This window comes from Phaseolus vulgaris, chromosome 11 (genome assembly GCF_000499845.2).
Source record: "Phaseolus vulgaris cultivar G19833 chromosome 11, P. vulgaris v2.0, whole genome shotgun sequence".
NCBI classification, from domain to species: domain Eukaryota; kingdom Viridiplantae; phylum Streptophyta; class Magnoliopsida; order Fabales; family Fabaceae; genus Phaseolus; species Phaseolus vulgaris.
The window spans coordinates 29464917-29490131 of NC_023749.2; the positions used below are offsets into that span (position 1 = coordinate 29464917).

General features: G+C 35.5%; 1 protein-coding gene across 1 annotated transcript; it reads right to left on the bottom strand.

Moving 5' to 3' along the window:
- Positions 1-13123: 13123 nt before the first annotated feature.
- On the bottom strand, positions 13124-14649 carry LOC137838885 (uncharacterized). The gene is made up of 2 exons (XM_068648099.1): positions 14308-14649; positions 13124-13666 (listed from the first exon to the last, which is right to left on the bottom strand). Exons 1-2 carry the CDS (start codon positions 14647-14649, stop codon positions 13124-13126), a joined length of 885 nt encoding a protein of 294 aa, XP_068504200.1.
- Between the last annotated feature and the right edge of the window lie 10566 nt (positions 14650-25215).

Genomic DNA, 25215 nt, shown 5'->3' on the forward strand with positions numbered 1-25215 from the left:
AGTTCAGCCTAGCGAAGGGCGTTCATTTCTAGCTGCAGCGCAGTTTCACGATTGGAGGAAGCACGGGTCTGCAGAGCCAGTTGCTCCTTCGCCAAGGCCAGTTCTTCCTTTGCCTTCGCCTCAGCCAAGGCCAGTTCTTCCTTTGCCCTCGCCTCAGCCTCTTGGGAAAAGGCATCAGGTCGAGCAAAAAACTCCCCAAGGCTGACAGCCAGGCTCTCCCGCACGGCAGCTTCGTTCAAACCTTCTGTGGACCCTTTTTGGAAGCCCTTGAGGATTTGTTAAAGGACCAGAGAAAGCTCAAGAGTAAGAGCCGGTTCAGGGAAGCTCTCACCACCGCCCTCGAGCACAAGGAGGCCTTGGGGGGGATGAAGCGCTTGGTGGATGATCCTTGAACGAAGCAGGGCGCCTAGCTGAAGAAAAGTGGGAGGTGGTTGTTATTGCCGCCTTACGTCTTTTGAAGACAGGGCCCTCCATAGTGTCCTCTTCATCGTCAGACACGATCTCCGTATATTAATTATTGTTTTAACCTGGAAATTGGCAAAATATTTAGAATCGACTTTTTAGAATTGAAATACACAAACATAAATATAATCATGTACTCTGTTTAAGAGTCTTAACATGAAAAATCATACAAGCAAACTATATAAACTATATAGGCGAATGTGAAAAAGAAAAAAGGTATAAAATATAATAATGCCTATAAATTTAGGTTAAATATATTTTTCGTCTATCTACTCTCATGCGAAATTGGTTTTTATCTTTAGTTCAAATTTTAGACCTCTTATATACTTATAGTAAGAAACTATTGAAATGAGTTCTTACCATATTTTTTTACTTAACAAACGAATTTACAATGTGAATTAGGGTGTTATAATACTTCATGGTTACTCATTATTGAAATTTTATTTGTTACTTAAAAAAAAAAGAATTGGTAAGAACTAATTTAAATAGTTTTCTATAAGTACTCAGTAGGTCTAAATTTTATATTATAAACTAAAACAAATTTTGTGTTATAATTCAGAACATCTAACCCTATAAAATGTTCTATATTATGATTTAACCAAAACTAGAGAAAATGTTTCTCAAAATTTTAATATATGTAATTTTCATCCACTATTACATCATTAAGTGTTGAATTATAACTTTATATTGGAGAGTATTTATGGAAGTTATTTTAAGTTAAGCAAGATTTGCTATTGGAGCAAATGACTTTCAATAAGCTTAGTTGCATGTATAAGCAAATTGCTTACTTTTTTTTTTATGTTGTAATCAGTTAATGAAACACACGTTTATGTAGGACCCATTAAGCACTTGCATTAGCCATTTTAGCATTAGAGTCAATTTCTGTGTACCGTGCTTATATATTGTTGGCGTGATATTCAGATAAAACATTTCAACAACAGTGGGTTGCTTGCTTGTGTTAATAATTTTGATCAAAATTGAAAATAATTAAAACGTAATCAAGTAATGGCGTATTAGTCTCCACTCCCAAGGAAAAGTTTAGAAGTATCTACCCTAGTTTCTACTAGGAGGTCTCTTTGAAACATCATTAACACTAGGAGTAAAAAAAACCACGTTATCCCCCATTTATTTTAGTCCGGTTTGCTATTGGTTTTGGCAAGAGACACTGAAGTCTTGGTTTGTTGTGTTAAAAAAAATATTAATGGACTAACTTTTTTTTTAATTTTGTTTATATTAAAGTACAAGAAAGAGTAGGTAAATCCCTTGTGTATATTGAACACATAGGGTTTTGTTTATATAGAAAAAGAAAAATATGGGTTAAGCCCATTACATAAAATATAAAATATCTAATAATATCTATAATATCTAATAATATTTAATAATATCTAACACTCTCTCTCAAGCTAGTGCATATAGATCATATGTACTCAGCTTGTTAAAAATATAATCAATCATAGGTCCTCGTAAGGGTTTACTAAAAATATCTGCTAATTGATTATTTGAATTAACAAACTCAGTCTTGATATCTCCCAATATAATCTTTTCTCGAACGAAATGGCAATCAATCTCAATATGTTTGGTTCTTTCATGAAAAACTGGATTTGAGCTGATATGAAGAGCAATCTGATTATCACATATAAGTTTCATTTGAGTGACCTCTCCAAATTGCAATTCTTTAAGTAATTGTTTAAGCCAAATAAGCTCACTAGTAGTCGAGGCCATAGCTCTATATTTTGCTTTTGCACTAGATCTCACTGCATTCCAATGATCTTCACATGGAGAATTAAGAAATTGACTTACCACACTAACTACAAAGAAAATATTAGAATGAGTAACAGTGAGATAGTTCAATTTTCCAACTAATCTCATGAACTTCTCAGGATCTGAAAAAGGCTCCCCCTGATTGGGTAGAAGCTTGACATTGGGATCCATGGGAGTATCAACAGATTTTGAATTCATCAACCCAATTTCCTCCAAAATATCCAATCCATATTTTCTTTGAGAGATAACAATACCAGTATTGGATTGTGCTACCTCAATCCCCAAGAAATATCTGAGTTTGTCAATATCTTTGGTCTGAAAATGTTGACAAAGGTGTTGTTTTACTTGTGAGATGTCATGGTGATCACTACCTGCAAGAATAATGTCATTAACATATACTACAAGATAGATACACCCACACTACAAGAAAGATTAGTTTTAGTGACAAAAGGTTAATGATAAATATAAAATTTGACACTATTAATATATTATTTGTGACTATTGTTTTCCTTGTCACTAATAATACATTATTTGTGACTATTTTTATCCTTGTCACTAATATTGTTTATTATAGTGACAAAACTAAAAAAAATACCACAATAAATATATTAAAAAATTAATAACACATATAATAAATAATTACTAAAAAATATATAATTAAATTATTATTTTTAAAATAAAAATATAGTTAATAAAAAAGTTATTAAATATTTATAAATTAAAAATTATTTATTAGTTTGTTAAAATATGTCATAAATGTTTTTTTTATATATTTAATAAAACAAAATTACAATTAGATATATTTATATTAGTAGTAAAAAATAAGTGTTCAACTTCACATTAAACTCCAGACTCTTTAATGAGGTAAGAATGTAATACACCACTTTATAATTTCATTCTTACGTGTATAATAGCAAATTTAGACATGTACGTATTTATATAAGTGACAAAAAAATTATTAAATTTATATAATTTTATATTTTAATTTGTGATCTTCCTTTTTAGAAGTAAACATTATTTTTATTTTGTGATAATGTAATTAATAGTGATATATAAAATTTGTCACTATTTGTATATTAATTATGAGTGTATTTTAATTTGTCACTATTTCTATATTAGTTGCAACTATCTTTAATTTGTCACAATTGTTTTATTAAAAATGACAAAATATGCATGTCATAAAATAATATAAATTATTAAATTTATATTATTTTATATTTTAATTTATGATCTTCCTTTATAGAAGTAAACATTATTTGTATTTTGTAATAATGTAATTAATATTGATATATATATATATATATATATAATTTGTCACTATTTGTATATTAGTTATGAGTAAATTTTAATTTGTCAGTATTTATATATTAGTTGCAACTATCTTTAATTTGTCATAATTGTTTTATTAAAAATGAAAAAAAATATGCATGTCACAAATAATTATTCTTTAATATAAAATATCAAATCATAAATTTATTTTTCTTTAGATAAGAATATAATTAATATTTTTTTTGAATGCTTATAAAGTAATAAGGATTATATAATATTAATTATTATTATTATTATATCACTGGTAATTGTTAAAAAATATTTTTTTTTCTACTTGAAATTTGAAAATCATCTTTTATTTAAGAAATAACTTTACTTTCATTGTGTCGCTTTACAATTACAATACTTATTTTAATACATTATTTATTTATTCATATCTTAATACATTTTATTATAATATTAGTTAATAATATGTTTACTTCAAATTTAATTCAGCATATAAAATTTTAACCACCTAACTATTCTTTCTTTCTTTTTCTTTCTCTTTCTCTCTTTCTATATCTTATTCATATACTATTTATATAAGTAAATAATAGTTATATGGATAGATAGATGAAAATAAATAAATAGATATGATTCATAAGAATAAACATAATTAATAACAAAATTTGTGTTAGAAAATTATCTAAATCAACAATTTACTTCCAACATTTATCTAATCTCATACCTTTCAAGACCGTGTGTAAAGAGTGTATAGTAAAACCTGAGTTACCTTACACTTCTGTAGTGAGTTTATTTGTAGTATTTATTCACGGGTCTATGTTGTAATGGGTCGAATCTATCAAATTAATTGATTTCTAGTATGATTCACTAATTCATAAGGAGGTATGTTGATATACTGGTATATTTGGATAAAATCTTGTGTGAAACAATATCTTTTACTAAATCAGTGTTACCTGATTTATCGACGTCTCACCCGCATTTGGTGGAGCATAGTGATAACTTGTGATGAGCTTTCATAACTGTCATTGTTGTCATTCACAATGCTTTAAATGTGATTTGACACGGTTGGTTAGTCACCGAGAACCGGAGTGACTAACTCGTTCAGTACTGACCGATACATTAACAATTTGAGTAATTATACAACTAATGTATTAAAGTGAAAATGAAAAATATAAAAAGAATTCATGAAATTATAGAATAAATTATTAAAAATAAATAATTCATCGATGAATAATTTTTTTTATCTTTTCTTTTCAATTTAACACTCTTTTTATTTGATTATATTCTTCTTTTTCTTCATACTTTATAAATAATATAGAATTATACTATTTATTAAATTTTATCTCTTTCTAAAAATAAAATTTATCCTTTTCTTTAATATATTTTATATTATTAATTTGTTTAGAAAAACATGTTATAAAGTTTGTTATTAAAGTCATGCTATATAATATGATTATATTTATTAATTTGTTATTAACAAGATAATATGATTATATATAATTATAAAATATCATTGATTAAGTACAAAGTTTGTTATTATATATAAATGAATAAATATAGAGAATAAGGAATCAATCTCTATTTGTAGGTTTTTTTTATAGGTTAAAATATTCAAAGATAAGTTTGAAAATGATACTTCAATCAGTTATAATGTATATTGTACATATCTGAGTTGTTCGAATTGTAAGGAAATAATATATCTCTAAATACCTCAAATTCAGATAAGAAGTTAGTATTTAGACTTATTATAAGAAAAATACAATTATTCTCTTTGAAATTAGGTTTAACAAATTATTAATATTGTTTTACAAAACTATATACTAAAGTTTGTCATTAACATCATAATATATAATATACAACTATTTAATTATAATTATTACTTTATTATGGAAAAAATAATATATTTAAATAAATAAATACTAAAATATGAATATAATTATATTTAATTTAATATATAATCAACACCTATTTTTAAATAAAATAAGAAAATTAAGTATTACTTTATTAAAAAAATATAAAAAAAAAGTAACCTTATTTATTAAAATAAAAAGTTATAAAAATTTGAGTAACATTTAACATGATTTATAATGAGATAATTAATTTTTTTAAAATTAAATTATAAAGAAATGCATGTTTTTTTAAATAAAATTAAACAAAATGATGTTATTTTGGGATATTTAGATAGATCCATCACATATGTAACCCTAGAATTAAACTTATTCTCAATATTACTCAAAGACTTATATTTGTGGATATCTAAAATTGAAGCAGTAGCTATTTCCTTGATACTTAAGATTGAAACAGTTATTTTCGTGATATCTCTCTGAAGTTGCAAGAAGAGGATCCTATTCTCACTTCTTTTTTGTTTTCATGATTTCTGGTAAGTCCAGACTTAATTGCTTTCTTAGGACTTTTTTTTTTTTGCTTCATGTTGATAAAAGACACTCAAGGCACTATCACATTTTCCTTTCTTTTCATCCTAGATTCTTCAATCTTTCACGGTACTCACGGTACTGTCGCATCTTCGGGTAGAGTGAACTGCGTTTTGCAGCCGCATAAGACGCTTTACGACAGAAGTGGAGGAGTGTTGAGGGAATTTTTGGGGAGGCACGAGGGTTTTCAGAAGTGGAGGAGGATGCTGGTGGAGGAAGGAGGGTTGTGATATTTGAGAGTTTGTTATTATTCTTTCATTCTTTGTTGCAGATAATATTTGCTAGCCCAAAATTTAGTTGGTGAAAGTTGTATCAATACATAAGAGCAATATTGCCTCCTATTATTGTTCAAGAAGGGAAGCTTTGATGTGCCAAATCCAAGTAAAGCCTGAAGCTGTGTGATGTTTTAGGTTTAGGTTTTAGGGCCTGAAGCCTGAAGCCTGAAGCAGTGACAAGAGCATTCAACCGGTTAATTCGTGGTTTTAACTGATTAAATGTGTGCTTGTAACAACTTTTTGAAAATCTGTTTTAACTTATTTGATTGTTTAGATTTGCTCTAACATTAGCATTTCAAGGTTTATAAATATGTTTTTGATTCAAACGTTAAAGGATTGATGAAACAGAAACCTTTGATACTCTGAGCTGAGATTGATTTGAGAGATTTCGGAACTATTTGTGAAAAGGTTTCAACCAAGTTTTTTAGCAAGAGTGCCTTGTGCTTTGATGTCTTTAAAAGAACTGATCAATAGGGTGCTAGTTTTGTGTTTTACCAGGTGTTTTCTAATCCTGTTCAAGTTCTTGTAATTGTTCATATACATTTCAGTATAACTGTGTAAAATCCTGTAAAGTCAGTGGGATTCTGGCTTGAGGTGGTTGTTGTGGGATTCAAAGTCACTTTCTTGTGTGTGGTGTTTGTGTAATCTATGATTGATTGCATAGTGAAAACTCAGTGGTTTGAATGAGGACTGGATGTAGCTCTGTGATAGAGTGAACTAGTATAATCTCTATGTGTAATTCTCTCTATCCCTTCTCTCAATATCTGTTTGTATTTTTCGTTGTCATAAACAATCGGTTGAACTGCTATTTTAACCAATTATAATTTTGTTGTTCTTTCTGTTTGGCATTTTGATTAGCTTTCTGAATTGCTTTTCTGGGTTGATTGGAAAAGTTTTATTCTATGCCAAGTATTTGCGAAAACAATTTGAAAACAATTCACCCCCCCCTCTTGTTGTAGCCATCAAACCTAACAGTTATTTGTTTTTTTAGAAATTTTTACATCTTTGTTTTATTTTTGTTATTATTATTATTTAAGTTGAAATTTTTTCGTTCAACAAGTCATTGAGATTGAAATTAAATGAATTCAGTTATTTGTGTCCCTTTGCTCTCTATGCAATTTTGTTTCTTATTTGCTATATTTTATTTTTCTCAGTATGCAAGAACATCATCACAAAGAAAAAGTTTTGGTTTTTTTACCGAGAATAATTAAATTGACGCATTTAAAATGTTAAAATTTGGAAAAAATGACTGTTATTTTGTTTATACTAATATGACATGTGAACGTTAACAGTAAAAGTTAACTATAGAGACAAAGATAAAAAAAATTACTTTAAGGATTTATCTAAACTGCATAAGTTCATCTTTTTATTCATCAACATGTATTTTGAAAATTTATGTTTCTCCTATAATAAAGTTAGTAATCCAACTTTAAGTAACTTATACCCATTTTCGTTCATGTATATATAATTTTACTTATGTGATATCTTTAAAATCTAGTTATAACTCTACTGAACATTGCTATAACTGGTTTATATTTGAAATTTAAAACTCCGATACAAAATTTCAATATCTTAACACATTGTTGAACTATTTCATTCAAATCTTTAAAGTAATTAAATGGAAAAGCAGAAATAGAAGTATTCCACAATAATCCAAATTGTAAGACATCTCATCTTGAGATCTGAAGAAGATGATCCAACAGAGGACTCATCCATGTCCAACCAAGCACTTCTTGAGTTCTTGTGAAATCAGGCAACAAAAAAAGATCATAACTATTGATAGTGAAATTGGATTAAGACACATGAAATAAGGGACAAGATATTTGGTTGAGTAGTTGAAGGGGAGGGACGAATCAAAGCGACAAGGGGGGGAGAAGTGTTTGGGATATGTAATGTTCTAATTACAAGTGTTGTCAATATCACTTTTGACTTACAATAAGTACATTTTCTTGAGATTAATTTGTTAGTTGAAATATCGTATCTTCGATTTATTCATTTTCTGAACCACTTTTAGAACAGGAGAAAATTAATTCAAAGACACTTTAGGAACCTCCACATGGGAGAGAAAGTGGAAGTGGAAGAGACAAAGAGAAAAGGGTGGAAATGGGGTTTTCCTATATCCCTGGGCTCCTAGTCCCCTTTTAGAAGAAACCTCTGAGTTTACCACTCGTGATATTCCTTATTGTGTGTAATGAGTAGTGGTTTAGATTTGAGCCTAAAATGCTTTCCGCTGGTAACATCCAGCAATAGGGATTTCGGGTCTCCTTCGACCTGGGGGGGTTCGCAGGTCGGGTTTGCTCCGAATTGATTTTCAACTATGTGCATCACGTAACCCTTTTCTGCCAGTTGTCCCATACTCAACATATATTTATTGCTTACTTTCAATACTTACTTCCACTCTTTGATGAAATCTTTATTTTCGTTTAATCTCCTCCTCTATTAACAATTCAAATATTCCATTAAGTTATATTAATAATTAAAATCAATTAATAAATTAAAATTAATTAATAAAATATTAATAATTAAAATCAATTAATAAAATATTAATAAATTAAAATCAATTAATAATAATTAATAATTAAAATCAATTAATAAATAATTAGCACATAAAAATTGACATTAAAATGATATTAATTATTAATTATAAATTAATAATACTGACATCTAATTTAATAAATGTCTTATACATTTGTGATAACTTGTTATTGTCACTATTACAAAAAAATTATAGTGACAATTAATTTATCACTATTGTCTTATATACTTGTGATATTTTATTGTTGTCATTATTACATTAAATTATTAGTGATAAGTATTATTGTCACAATATAGTTTAGTTTTAGTGAAATTTAAAATTATTGTCACAAGTATAATAATGACAAGAGCACTAGTGACAATGTAATTATTGTCACAAGATATTAATAGTGAGATATTTATAAGTTTTAGTGACGAATGATCATATCACTAAAACTATTTTTTCTTGTAGTGCCCGCACTTGAGTGAAGATAAAAAACTGAATGATCTGCTTCACTGCGAGTCATACCAAATTGTTGAACAACATTGCTAAATTTTCCAAACCAAGCATTGCTAAATTTTCCAAACCAAGCCCTAAGATACTGCTTGAGGCCATATAAGGATTTGCGAAGACAACATACCAATCCAGAAAACTCCCCCTGAGAAACAAAACTGGGAGGTTGCTCCATATAAATTTCTTCTTGCAAATCCCTGTTAAGAAAGGCATTTTTGACATTCAATTGATAAAGAGGCCATTATTGAAGAGCAACCATGGCTATGAATAAGCGAACAGAAACCATCTTTGCCACTGGAGAAAAAATATCACCATAGTCTAAACCAAAAATTTGGGTATAACCCTTAGCCACAAGACGAGCTTTGAGACAATCAATAGTACCATCAGGACCAACTTTGATGGCAAAAATCCACCTACAACCAACAACAGATTTCCCAAGTTCCATTATTCTGAAGCGCATTCATTTCATCAAGCATGGTCTGACACCAACCAGGATGGGCTAAGGCATCACTTATAGATTTTGGAATGGATACAGAAGAAATAAACAAAAGGCAAGTATAAAAGGGTTAAGATAATCTATGGTAACTCAAAGCAGTATAATGTGGAGAGGGATTATGGGTAGAACGTATACCTTTACGAATAGCAATAAGAAGATAACGTTTAACTGTCGGATGTTCAACTATCAGAGTCGGAGGGGGATGAGGTGTTGGCACTAGAAGAGAGTCATCTTATGGACGATGAGATGTTTGACGACAACTATACACCTGAAGAGTTGGTGGCGGTGGTGAATCTTTAGGTGCACTAGGCACAACAAGAGGAATATTAACTTGATTAGATGAAGACATAGAAGGACAAGGACAAGACTTAAATTAAAGGAAAGATTCACTAAAGGTGATATCTGCAGAAATAAAATAACGGTTTAGAGAAGGTGAGAAACATTTATATCCTTTTTGTGATCTAGTGAACCCTAAAAAGACACATTTGTGTGACTTAGGAAATAATTTATCAAGGCCAGGACTAAATTTATGAACAAAGCATGTGGACTCAAAAACTTTGGGAGGTAAAGAGTGGAGAGGGTCATGTGGAAATAAAATAGAATGAGGAATTTTGTCATCTAAAACTGAAGATGGCATGCGATTAATGAGATAACATGCACTAAGAACAACATCACCCCAAAAACGTTGAGGAACATCACCTTGGATTAAAATAGTACGAGTTGTTTCAACAAGATATCTATTCTTGTGCTCAGTTACCCCATTTTGTTGAGGTGTATAAGCACATGAAGTTTGATGAAGAATACCATGAGAAGCCATAAATTTTTTAAAAGAATGAGAAAGATACTCACGTCCATTATCACTGCGGAAAATTCGAATGGAAATTCCAAATTGAATTTTAATTTCATTCTAAAATATTTGAAATATAGAAAACAACTCAGAACGAATTTTCATTAAAAAAACCCAAGTATTTATTGAATAATCATCAATAAAAGTAACAAAATACTGAAATCCTAAATTAGACTTAATACAACTTGGTCCCCAAATGTTATAGTGAACTAAGGCAAAAGGAGATGAAGCACGTTGTGAGACACTACTAGGAAAAGAACTACGAATGTCTTCCCTAACTGACACGACTCACATGATAAACTAGATATATTAGACATGCTTGTTTTTTGTTGATAGAGCTACACACACTTGTTTTTTGTTGATAGAGCTACACACGCTTACTTTTTGTTGTGCCATGATATGAGGCTTGATCTAAGCAGATGGCATGTCCCACTTGTGCTCTTTCTATCTAGTTTACATCCTGCAAAATCAGAGTCAGAGTATCCTACTAGATGTATAAGAGAGTGATAAGGATACCATAAGCCCACGGATATTGTGCCTTTGAGATATTTTAGGATCCTTTTGGCAGCTTTGAGATGGGATTCCTTAGGACTGGATTGGAACCTTGCAAAAAGGCAAACAACAAACAAAATATATAGTCTACTCGTAGTAAGATAAAGTAAAGAACCTATTAACCCCCTGTATTTAGTTAGATCAACTTCTGGTCCAGCTTCATCCGCACTTAAGTAACAATTTGTTGACATAGGAGTTGTTGCAAGTTTACAGCTCTCCATTTCAAACTTTTTTAGTATATCATTGCAATACTTAGATTGACACACAAAAATGCCTTCTTTGGATTGCTTGATTTGAAGCACAAGAAAGAAGGAAAGATCCCCCATCATAGACATCACAAATTCTCCCTGAATAGCTTTTACAAAATCTTCACACAATTTTTCATTAGAAGATCCAAATATAATGTCATCCACATATATTTGAGCTAAGATTATAGCAGAATCAGATTTCTTAATGGAAAGAATTTTATCAATCTTCCCTCTTTCATATTGATGAGATAGATAAAAACAACTTAACCTTTCGTACCATTGCCTTGGAGCTTGCTTAAAGTCATACAAGGCTTTTTTTCAACTTGTATACATGATTGGGATATTGGTGATCTTCAAATCCAGGTGGTTGTGATACATAGATCTCTTCATGCACAATCCCATTTAGGAAAGCACTCTTCACATCCATCTGAAAAAGTTTGAACCCATTCATGCAAGCAAAAGCTAATAAAAGTCTTATTGCTTCTAACCTTGATACCGGTGCGAAGGTCTCATCATAATTAACCCCTTCTTCTTGGTTGTAACCTTTGGCAACAAGCCTTGCCTTGTTCCTAGTGATAACACCTGAGTCATCCGACTTGTTCCTGAAAACCCACTTTGTACCTATGACATTCATTTGAGTTGTTTTAGGGACAAGGGACCACACATCATTTCTCACAAACTGATTGAGCTCCTCATGCATAGTTGTTGTCCAGCGCTCATCTTTGAGTGCATCATTGATTGACTTAGGTTCAATCTTGGAGACAAAAGTTGTATGGTTGCAATAGTTTGCTACACTCCTTCTAGTGGACACACTCTTGTTGTTTTGTCCAATGATGTTGTCAACAGATAGATCTCTGGGAATCCTCCATTCTTTTGGAAGATCACTCCGTTGCAGATTTTCAATCGGTTGTTTCGCATAATCAACCAGTTGAATTTTTGTGTTGTTTACCAGATTCTTCAGGAATATGTTCTGTTCATCTTCTTCATTGTTGTCTTTTGCTAAACCTTGCTCAGATTTGTTAGTTTCATAAAAAAAACATGCATATATTCTTCAACAATCATAAGCTTCTTATTATACCCTATATTCATGACTAGATAAAGAATATCCAAGAAAAATACCTTTGTCAGTCTTAGCATCAAACTTACCCAGATTTTCTTTACCATTGTTTAAGATGTAGCATCTGCATCCAAAGACTTTTAGGTGGCCTATGTGAGGCTTCCTTCCATTCAGTAGCTCATATGGAGTCTTCTTTAAGATTGGCCTAATAAGCACACGATTCATCACATAATATGATGTGCTCACCACATCAGCCCAAAAACACTTAGGCATGGATGCTTCATTCAAAATTGTCCTTGCTAGCTCTTCAAGGGATCTATTCTTTCTCTCCACCACTCCATTTTGTTGAGGTGCTCTTGGTGTTGAGAAATTGTGAAAGATACCTAGCTTGTTGCAAAAGTTGTTGAATTTCTCATTCTGAAATTCTCCACCATGGTCACTCCTAATTGCTCCAATGTTGCTGCAACATATGTTCTACAACCTTTTTGCTAGCCTTTTGAATTCAGGATAGGCCTCCTTCTTTGAGTGTAGGAAAATGTTCCAAGTAAACCTGTAAAAGTCATCTACAACCACAAGAGCATACAAATTTCCTCCAAGACTCATAGTCCTAGAAGGACCAAAAAGATCCATGTGTAATAGCTCAAGAGGTTTTGAAGATGAAACAAAGTTTTTCAGTTTAAAAGATTTTCTTGTTTATTTCCCCTTTTGGCAAGCCTCACACACATGTTCCTTCTCAAACTTGAGTTTGGGTAAGCCAAGTACAAGTTCATTTGAAACCAGTTTATTCAAATGAGGCATCTGTATGTGTGCAATTCTCCTATGCCAAAACCATGATTCCTCATGCTTTGTTAGAAGACAACCGATTGATGTAGAGTTAGAAATATCAAGCAAATAGACATTGTTTAATCTCTTACCAACAGGAAGAACTTCCTTGGAGTTTGGCAACTGAATCTCACAAGAGTTTGTTCTGAAGGTAACTTGGTAGCCTCTGTCACAGAGCTGACAGATGTCGAGCAAGCTATGCTTAAGTCCTTCTACATAGAGCACATTATGGATTAAAAAGTTGTTCTCATTGCCTGTGGTACCTTTACCAAGGATTTTTCCCTTGTTGTTTCCATAGGTCACATGGCCTTCTTGTTTGAGAGTGATGCTAACGAATTTGGATGCATCTCCATTCATATGCTTGGAGCAGCCACTGTCTAGGTACCACATATGTTGTTTTCTCACCAACCAATCCTGCAAAATTCAAAATCAGGTGGCAAGATCTGGTCCCCTTACAAATTTGGGTTCATAAATGTTAATTTGATTCCAAGGAACCTTAGGATTCTTAGGAACCCATTTTAGGATATCTTTGGGAACATAAAACTTTCTAATTTTACAGAATTTAACAGAGTGGCTCTTTTTCATACAATAGAAACAACAAACAACCGGTTGTTTCGACCTTATAACCGATTGATTTTTTGTGATGGTTGAAAAAGGTTTTCAACAGCTACTGCTTTTGCTTTGTGGGTTAAAACCCAAAAGGTTTCCCAAAAATACACTTTTGAGATGCTAAAACATTTTCGAGATTTGATTTCCCTTTTGAAATTGTGTCAACAGCTTTCATAAGATACAAAACTTTCTTTTGAAGAGATTCACAATTTTTGCAAATACTAGAATCACATTTACAAGAGGATTTTTGATAAATCATTTCAAGATTTTCAAAATCAGCATTTGAATTACTCAAATCTTTTTCCAGAACTTTAATTTTCTCTTTCAACCAGTTGTTTTCACTTTTCTACTGGTTATTTGAAAGGGTTAATCTTTTAGCTTCTTCATGAGTTTCTTGGAAAGCATTAAGAAGTTGAAAATAATTTTCAGGAAGAAGATGTACTTACTTGGTTTGATCCAGATTCTTCTTTTTCCATAAGACAAACCTCCATCTTGGTTTTTGAAGAAGATGATTCAACAAAGGACTCTTGCTTGTCCAACCAAGCACCCCTTGGGTTCTTGTGACATTTCTCAAGAGTATCCCACATTTCTTTGGCTGAGATACATTCTGAAACCTTGAGAAGTTCATCAGAATCAAGGACAGAGACAATTATGTTCTTAGCTATACAATCAAGGTGATCTCTTTCAGTTTTAGATGATGTAGAATTATTTTTAGACATATGTATGAAACCATTGTTTGAAATAACATTCCAGACTTCCTTATGTAATGAATCAACAAAGAATTTCATTCTTATACACCAAAGCTTATAATTTTCACCACAAAACAGAGGTGGTTTGTTTAAAAAGGCACCTTCCCCAAAAGAAAACTTGCTAGCCATTAAAAAAAACATTTTCAAAAAAACAGAAACAAAAACTTGAATATTTTTCACTAACCTAGCTCTTGATGCCAATTGTAAGAATTGATGGCTTAAACAAGAGGGGGGTGAATTGTTTGTCAAAGATTTTCGCAAAGATTGATTAAGAATGAACCTTTATCAAACAATCACAAATAAGCAATTAAGGAAAGCAATCAAACAATGATACATAAACTGTTTACAGAATTTTAATCGGTTAAAATCACGGTTTAACCGATTGTTTATATCAGCAGCAAAAGCATAACTAAAACAAATAGTTATAAGGAGTTAGAGATAGAGAGATTTACAATTGGGACAAGAAAGAGGTGAGGCTCCCACATTGTAGCAGCTTATGGAGACCATCAGGAATCTTCAAGAAGCCAACGAGCAGTCAAGACAAGAGCAGGAGAGATTACGGGAGGAGTTATGCAAAACCAATGAGGATTTGCATAGAGACCGACGTATCCCGAGAGAGTCAAATCCGCCAAAGAGAGACTGCCTCGAGCCTTTCTCGCGGGCTATTATGGAGGAGCCAGTGCCCACACACTATGTGGCACCCAAGATTACTTTCACAGGGGTAAAAGACCCTAAAAGTCACCTCACTGCATTCAATGCCTAGATGATTATCTCGAGCAGGTCATATGCATTACGGTGCAAGATGTTCATGGGAACCTTCACGGGCACAGCAATACAGTGGTTCAGTGGACTCCCAGATGGCAATATCACCTCTTTTGCACAGTTCGCCAAATTGTTTTGAGAGCAGTTTTATGCAGACCGGGTCAAGCCCATAGTCTTATATGATATCTTCAATGTGTGCCAGAGGGAAGGGGAGACACTGAAGGATTATCTCAACCGATTTTGGGCTCTGATACGACCCAAATCCATAAGAAGATGACCATGGATGCCAACTTTAAAGGGTCATCTCAATAAGCAAAAGAAGATTCCATCAATAGGAGGAATGGTCAAGGAGCAAAACACTTGAAGTTCTTCCTATTATTCTTCTCAAAATTGAGGCCCAAGCCCAACAAGCCCAAGCCCAATCCCATGTTTTCATCATCCACCGTGCCTCGGAGAAATTACTAGGAGCAAGGGGACAAGCATTAGGAGATGAGCATCAATTGATGTCTCTTTTTGTAATTTCTTTAGAGTAGATTTAATATAACATAAAAGGGAGGTGAGGATAGGAGTTTAGGGCTTATGAGAAGAAGTAGAAAAGTCACACCTTCCATGTGACTTGTTTTTGGGCGGCATTTTCAAAGAAATTTCATTTGAATTTCCCACCTATTTCTTTGGTGAAAACCGAACCTCTTAACACTATAAATAAGGGTGCTTGGTTCATGTAAAATAACATTGAAATTGAAGTAAAGTTACTATACTCAAATTGAGTGAGAATTAGTGAGACTTGTTTCTCCTAACTTAGTCTTATCTTGTGAGTCTTTGGGAACTCTCAAGTGGCGGTAACCTCACTTATCTTGGAGCCTATTCACCTTTCAAGTGGCGTGAACCTCTTCCCAAGCTTCAACCACATAAGTTTTCCTATCATTCATCTTTCAATTCCATTTCCATTCCATTACAATTTCTAAACATGTCTTGTTCATGTGTTCTTGATTCCAATCAGTTGTTTTGCTTTGTTTCTTGATTCTAATCTGTGTAATTGTGTTGTTTTCTATTTTCAATTGGTTTAATGTTCTTGTTTCCGCACCTTATTTGTCATTCATTCATCACCTATAATTGTGTTTTTCCTTTGACCTTCAAATCTACTTAACACTTGTTAAGTTAATGTCTAGTGGGGATTTTTCTTAGACTTCTCACCTTAATTGCTTAAGAATTACCAATCTTAATTCTAAAAAGTGTCACCTAATGAATCAACCTAAAACCAACTCACATCAAGCTCTCACTATGAAACTCCGAACTCATGATGAGAACGTCATGGTGTCCGCCTTTGAGCAAGGGGTCGCTCTAGGATCGTTCTGCAATTCCCTTATCAGAAGCCATGCAGAATCTTTCTCCGAAATCAGACGAAAAGCGATCGCCCACATTAATACCGAAGAAGCAGTAGCAGCCAGAAACAATGGTTCGAATTCTCGGCTGACTAAGCCAAAGGAAGTCAGCAAAGCTTGTCGGCCTATGAGGGTTAATGAGACCTCGACTGGGAAGAAGGCAGAAGTCAAACATCACCCTTACAGGAAAGGGGAATTCAAGGAAAGAGGCAAAGAGGAGGAAGTTTGTCCCAAGTTCCGCATATCGTATAAGGAACTGATAGGTATACTAGCAGTGGCTGAAAAGCTGAGATTCCCCCAAAAAGCTAACAAAAATTTGGGAGGAAGAAAAGATATTTGGTGTGAATTCCACAAGGGATTCGAGCATGGTATTGAGCGGTGCATGGCTTTAGGATACCAATTGGCCGAGATTTTGAAGGAAGGTTTCTTGAAGGAGAATCTTGAAGCTGACCAAGGAGAACAACGGGAGGAACCTGTTCTAAGGGGCCAAGCACACGAGGTCCCCGTGCACGTCGAGGTAAATACAATCCGGGGTGGTTTTTCTTGAGGAGGAAGCACGACGACCAAGAGTAAAAGATATGCAAGGGCAGTGATGTCACTGGAGGCAAGAGGCCACGATGACACGCCAGATCCTGATCTCTATTTCACGAAGGCATACTTGGTAGATGTAGTCCCTCACAACAACGACCCAATAGTGATATCTATTGTTATGGTAGGGAGAAAGGTGCATCGGGCTCTCATTGACCAAGGAAGCTCGGCTGATATGTTGTTCTGGTCCACGTTTTTCAACTTGCGGTTGTCCCCCGATCAAATGAGGCCGCATGAAAGATGCTTAGTTGGTTTTGCAGGAGACCATGTGGAGGTACGAGGCTACATTGATTTAAGGACGACATTTACATATTAGGAAGTTGCCAGGACTATCGTCATCAGGTATGTTGTGGTTAATACTCCCTCTGCTTATAACCTGTTGTTAGGGAGGCCTTTGCTGAACATGTTAAGAGAGGTAGCTTCTACGAAGCATATGAAAATGAAGCTGCCATCCCTTGAGGGAAAGGTGATTACGATAAGGTCCAACTAGAAAGATACTCGGAAGTGTTATGAGAGCAGCTTAAAGAACGAAAGGAGTTACAAATCGACCATTATTTCTGATGATGGAAAAGTGGTCGAGGTCTTGGAAGCCGAGTTAGGCCATAGATAACGGTCGGGACCAGCTGGAGACATCCGAGAATGGGAAATCAAAGGAAAGTCGTTAAAGCTCGGTGCCTCACTAGATCAGTAGTTGCAGGACCAAATAGTTGGAGTGATAGCCAGGCACCTGGATGTGTTCGCGTGGTCCTCTGCTGATATGCCTGGGATAGACCCTGATTTCCTATGCCATAGGCTCACTATGGACAACAGGGTTCGACCAGTAGTGTAAAGGAGGAGGAAATTTAACAAAGAAAGGCACTTAATCATCAAAACGGACACTCAAAAGTTGTTGAACGCCGACCATATTAGGGAGATTTAGTACCCGGAATGGTTGGCGAACGTGGTATTGGTTTAGAAGGCCAATGGAAAGTGGAGGATGTGCGTAGACTTTACAAACCTGAACAAGGCGTGTCCAAAAGAGTCGTTCCCACTGCCGAGCATTGACTCCTTGGTTGACAACGCCTCAGAGTGCCGACTACTGAGTTTCCTGAAATGCATTTTCAAGGTACAATCAGATTCGGATGCACCTCAGTGATGAGAGTAAGACTACTTTCATGACAAAGCTTGCCAGCTATTGTTACAAGGTCATTGCCTTTTGGCCTCAAAACCGTTGGTGCCACTTACCAGCGTCTGATGGACAGGATTCTCACCCCCATGCTCGGACGAAATGTGCAAGCGTACGTAGACAACATAGTCGTTACCTCCAAGGAGAAAAAGCAGCATGTGACAAACCTTGAAGAATTTTTTGCGACCATAGGCAAGTATAACTTGAAGTTAAACCCCAAAAAATGTGTGTTCGAGGTAGAGGCAGGTAAGCTCCTTAGGTTCATGATAATCGAGAGGGGCATAGAAGTCAACCCCAAAAAGTGTGTCGCCATCATTGAAATGAGGACCCTTCCCACTGTCAAAGAGGTCCAACAACTGACTGGAAGAATGGCAGCTCTATCTCATTTCCTATCAGCCAGTGGAGACAAGGGTTACTCGTATTTCCAGTGTTTAAAGAAAAACAATCGCTTTGTGTGGACCTCCGAGGGTGAGGAAGCTTTCGTTCAGTTGAAGGAGTATTTGGCCAGTCCTCCTGTTCTCGGTAAGCCATTGTCGGACGTCCCTCTCCACCTATATTTTTTCATAACAGACAGGGCGATTAGTTCAGTGATAGTGCAGGACTGGGACCAGGTCCAAAAGCCAATTTACTTCATCAGCAAGCTGCTACAGGGGCCCGGGGAGCGTTACCAGGCGATCGAGAAAGCTACACTGGCAGTAGTGTTCATAGCTAGGAGGCTACGACATTACTTTAAAAGCCCTCACCCAGATCCCAGGGGTTTTTGGTGGATATTTTTAGTACATGTTTCTTCCAATCAACAAGGCAGTGGAGCTGGGGATATCCTAGAAGGGCCCAGTGAGCTACTGATCGAACAATCCTTGAAGTGCGCATTTAAAGCTAACAACAATCAGGCAGAGTATGAGGCGTTGATAGCTAAGATGTTGTTATCCTAGGAGTTGGGAGCTCAGAGCCTGCTGGTGAAAAGCGACTCGTTACTTGTTACCGAGCAGGTAATGGGCAGATATCAAGCCAAGGACCCGCAATTGGACGCATACCTCAAGTGCATAATGTAGCTGAAAGAAGCCTTCATCGAGTTTGAGCTTGTGCACGTACCGAAAGAGCAGAATTCCCGAACTGACCTCTTGACCAAACTGGCCAGCTCGAGAAAGGGAAATCAGCAAAGTTCGGTGATCCAAGAAACCTTGAAGGCCCCTAGAATGGCGGAAGAGAATCCACCTAGGGACGTCTTGGTGGTAGGTACCCAGGGAGGAAGGAGTCACCGATCGTTGACCCAAGAAACACTGAAAGTTCCCTGGGTAGTGGCATGTGAGGCGCTAAAAGAGGAGGTAATGACTATCTCCCAAGGCAGCACGACCGATACCTAGAATACTCCTTACCAACGCTATCTACCCGACGGATTACTTCCTAGTGAGCCCACAAAAGCGAAAGCGATAAAAAGAAATTCGGGAAAGTACACGTTGATTGATGGCAAGTTGTTTCGTCAGGGATATGCTCACCCTGCTCTTATTTGCATTAGTGGGGACCAGTGCACTCGTGTAATGACTGAGTTTCACGAAGGCATATGTGGAAGTCATGTTGGAGGTCGAGCGCTAGTATTGAAGATTATGCGAGCAGGATACTATTGGCTGATGATGAAAGAAGACTGCGGAAGGTATGCTTAGTGATGTGAGCAATTCCAGAAACACGTTGATTGGCATCACGCAACGGCAGAGGAGCTGTGGTCAATTTACAGTCCATGGCCATTCCATACCTGGGGAATAAACATTCTAGGTCATTTCCCTTTGGCCATACGTCAGATGAAGTACCTTGTGGTAGCTATCGAGTACTTCACCAAGTGGATTGAAGCTGAGCACGTTGCCCAAATCACTGCTCACAAGGTACAACATTTTGTATGAAAGGACATAGTATGCTGCTTTAGGGTTCCCAAACATTTGGTGTTAGATAGTGGAACGCAATTCGCCAGTCAGCAATTAGGAAAACTATGCTCAGAGCTCGGAATAAAACAGATATTCGCCTCAGTGGAGCACCCCCAAACGAATGGCCAAGTGGAATCAGCCAACAGGGTCTTGCTCAGAGGCTTGAATAGAATGTTAGAGAAAGCTAAGGGAACCTGGGCAGAGGAGGTTCCCCGAATTCTATGGGCTTATCACACCACACCCCAGTCCATCACCAAAGAAACACCGTTCAGCTTGGTGTATGGGATAGACGTTATGATCCCCGTTGAATTTCATGAGAGTTCTCCCCGGTTTCAGAATTTCGTTGCTGAAAAATCCAATGAGGGCAAGAAAGTGAATTTAGACTTACTAGATGAAGTTCGTGAGCAAACATGTATTAAGTCGAAAGCGCTGAAAAGAAGAGTCGAGCTGAGACCAAGAACCAAGGTCAGACCTCGGCAGTTTTAGGTTGCCGACTCTGTGATGCTGAAAGCCCATCCTTACCAGTTAGAGAATAAGTTGTCTCCAAAGTGGACATGACCATTTCATGTAGTTGAAGTGCTTGGGAATGGTGGATACAGGTTAGAAACCTTGGAGGGAGGACCTATCCCTCGGACATGGAACGCTGCTAACCTCAAGTTTTATTTTAGTTAATTTGATATTTGTTGTTGAACAATATGGTGTTGAAAAGGTAACGCTCTTTTTCCCTTGAGGAGGGTTTTTTAACGAGGTCACCTAATAAATGGTTGTTTACGAGATACTGTTGCTTTCTTTTGTCTTTCTTGTTTGATTGAGATGCGTGATGCGATGACCTTTTCCTCTGAGAGGTTTTCTGAGAAAAGGTCGTGTGAGCAATCGATTACCCTTGGCAGTTAAATCGACCTTCCTCATGAAGTCGCACTACGGGTAAAGTTGCATAGATGCCTGATGGAAACCAAGTAGAGGATGCTCAAGCCCATGAAGCCCAAGCCAAACAAGGGGCCCAAGCCCAACAAGGGGTCCAAGCCCAACAAGGGGCCCAAGCCCAACGAATCACTAGGAGCATGGCAAGAGCTTTGGGACAAGAGTATAATAAGATGGCTCTTCTTATTTCTTTTATAGAATAGGGGTGCAGATGTAATAAATAGGTGTAAGTAGTAAGGGAGGCTAGGGGGAGTGTAGTTAGGAGTTAGGAGGTGCCAAACTAGGAAGGAAAGTCACACTTCCTTCATGCACTAGTTGGCGCCGAATTTGAGTCTCATTTGAGGCACATTTGGCTTTGCATTTCAGCACCTTATAGGCTATAAATAAAGGTGCTGCCCTTGTACAAATCAGATTTGGAATTTAAAGTAGAGAGACTATACTCAAATTTAGAGAGAAATTGTGAGTCTTGAGTCTTCTTCTTCCTTGCCTTATCTTGTATGCAATGGTGAGCTTCAAGTGGCGGCACTCCTTCACTTATCTTGGAATAAGGCTCCAAGTGGCGTGAATTGCTTCTCCAAGTCTCAAAATCCAGCAAGCTCCTTTCTATAAGTGTTCTTCTTTCATTTCTTCAATTTTCATTCGGTAGTTTCTTAGTTTCTAATGTTTCCTTTCATTTTTACCGTTTGAAATTGTGTTTCCAGCTTTGTTTCAATTGTTTGGTTCAGTACAGTAGCTTATTCTTACATTTCTGTTCGGTTTTCCATTCTTGTTCTTCATTCCTTGTGGTTTGATTCCATTTGACAATATATGGACTTCCATATGAGCTTTGGTTTGGTGCAAAGTCTTGGTGAGTTCTTGAATTAGAACATTGATCCAATTCTAAGTAAAGTGCCATTTCATGACCAACTCAAGTTGCTCCTAAGAATGTCAAAGAATGATGTATTCTTGTTATTGCATTCACATCAATGCCTCATCCAGACCAACACAGAATAAGTCGGGCTAACTCAGTGTGAAAGTAATCACTCAAGTCTAGGCACTCTGTATGATGATTAAATTTGACTAATAGATCACTTGGCCCAGTACAGGTTAACTCGGCCTAGCCCGGTGTGAAAGAGATCACTCGAGTCTAGACTCTTTGCGGGGTAAGTGAAGTTGCATAGATAGGTCGTTCATATTGAGACATGGTGAACAAGCTCGGTATGTGAGAGACACCCGAGTATAGACACTGTGTGGGATGAACTAGCTCAGGGTATGAGAGACACCCGAGTATAGACACTGTGTGGGATGAACTAGCTCGGTGTGTGAGAGACACCCGAGTATAAACACTGTGTAGGATGAGTTAGTCGCGCAGGTGAAACGTATGATTGGTACTCAGGTGTTGTCAGCCGCCTAAGTACAAGGGCTCTGTAAGAATGATTGTTTAGCTGCATAGCTCAGTCGCCCGAACACGCGCCGTGCAAGGCGATACTTGGTGGAATCAAGGTAAGATACTACCTTGACAAGCATTAACCTATGATGGCCATGGTGAATGGTCCGGAAAAAGGTTACTTTCGTTAAAATTTTAATTTCCTAGCAATAAAAACGTGTTGATTGATTAAGTATACGTAGGTGTGTACGCATCATCATAAGCTACTTGAACTAGTTGAAAGTAAAACACGGTACGCATAAGTAAAGAGCTAAGGCGTTGACAAATGAAAATCATAATAAAGATAAAGTATGCAAATAGTGTTAGAATATATGGTCTTAAACAAGAGGAGGGGGTGAATTGTTTAAACGAAGGTTTTGAAAACTTTTTCAGGTTTAATGAAATTCTATGTATAAATCCAGAACAGGAATCAAGTTAGCCAAGAACTCAAACATTTATATAGCAATACACAGAAAAGCAATCGGTTGTTTATACCAGTTAAGCTTAAAAAAAAATTTAAATGAGTTCAGAATAAGCTAGAATCACACAAACAGTTTATACTAGTTCACTCTTAAGCCAAGAGCTACATCCAGTCCCCAGAAAACCATTGGGTAATCCACTAAGCAATCAAACCACATTACAAAACACTAACCACCAAAGTAGTGACCTTGAACCCTTCAAGAAACACATTACCTTTGGCAAACCACACCAAGAGTATTGATCTAGAACACCTCAAGAACATACAATACTCCTTGGCAACACAACACCAAAAATACAGTAGGTTTAGAAAGGATTACACCTGATCACAGTACAATTTGAATTGAATACAATTGCAATCATATTCCACTCTCTCTTGAAAATCCAAAGCTTGATGTGAATCTTAAAATCTTAGAATCAAAATTTGTCAAACTGAACTTCTCAAAATATCTTTCTCACTTGTTTGAAAACATAAACAAACCATTTCTTATTTTCAAAGATTGGTCAAGGCATTTAATGAAGGAGCGTATTCAGTTAGAAAACATTTAAAATAGATTCACCATTCAAAACTGAATTTTGTTAGGATTTTCAAAGAAACAATCAGTTGAAACCACGAAACAACCGATTATTTTGGTTTGACAGTTAAGTCAACCAAACCAAACACCTTTAAACCTTTTTCAAAAACTCCTAAGAGTAAAACAACCGATTGATTAGACAGAGCAACAAGTTGTTTTTCATTTAGTTGGAAAAACACTTGATTTCAAAAAGGTTTTAATTCACATTAGTTTTAAATTCAACAAGGGAGTGGATCACACTTTATTCTACCCAGATCCCACCCAAACACAGCAGCAACACCAGTCTTTCATCAAACACCTTGGATTTGGATTCTTAAAAGCACATGATCACTCTTGATCAACAGTCTCCCCCTATTTGATGAAGACAAATCCCTAGTTGCTTGTGTTGATCTTGATTGAATCTAAAACAGCACCTGCAAAACAAAAAACTATGCAATCCAGATCATCTCTCATAGTAGGTTGTGATGGCACAAAAACCAGTTTTCTACATAACCATAACAGTAGAAAAACCAGCCAAATAGCTAAGCGAAAACACACAAAAACCAGAATGCAGCCGAAATTTAAATCAGAACTATAGTAGTTTTAAGACAACACATAAACCATATTCTCCCCCTATTTGTCTTCACAAATAGACTTTAGGAAGAGATAAAAATAGAATAGTCCAAAAAAAAACAATACAAGCATAGAAAGAATAACAAAACTTGGCTTCAATCTTCTTTCCCATACTACAACTCAAAAAGCTAGTTTTGAACAACTTCAATCTGTTCATCAAGGGTCTGAAAACGTGTGTCCATGCTTTGAAATATGTTGTCAAAGTTTTGAAAATTTGTAACACACATGAAGATTTCTTTGATTTTCAGCAAAGTTGTCCAGCCTATTTACCATGAATCTCTCAAAGGAAGACATTGAGGGATTCTTATTTCCTTGATGTTCAGCACTTGTTTCAGCATCTAAGTCAGCAGCAGGTTGTTCTTCATCTTGAACATTAACATCGGCACCTTCAACGACTTCTTGATCTTCTTCATCATGTTCAGCATGAGCACCACTTGAGGAACCACCATGTTCACCATCCTTACTTACCCATCTTCCATTAATCTTGGTAAAACCCATCTTGTTTAGTGAACCATTGTTCACTCATAGATTTTTGCATGTGTTCCTTGATGATATGGATCCAATTGATCTTGACTTTGCCCATTATGCAATATATGTAGACAAGATCTTCCTCAGTGAGAACAGAATGATTGCTCCCTCTTGGTGTTAGAATCCAAGTGACAATGAGAGCCAACAACCTTTCATTCAATTTCAACCCTCCAATAGAACAAGTTCTTACTTGTGCATGAGGATTCTTCAAACAACTTTTATAATATTGAATCTTGTTGAAGTCTTCCACCACACCAATGTTCCCTTTGTTGAT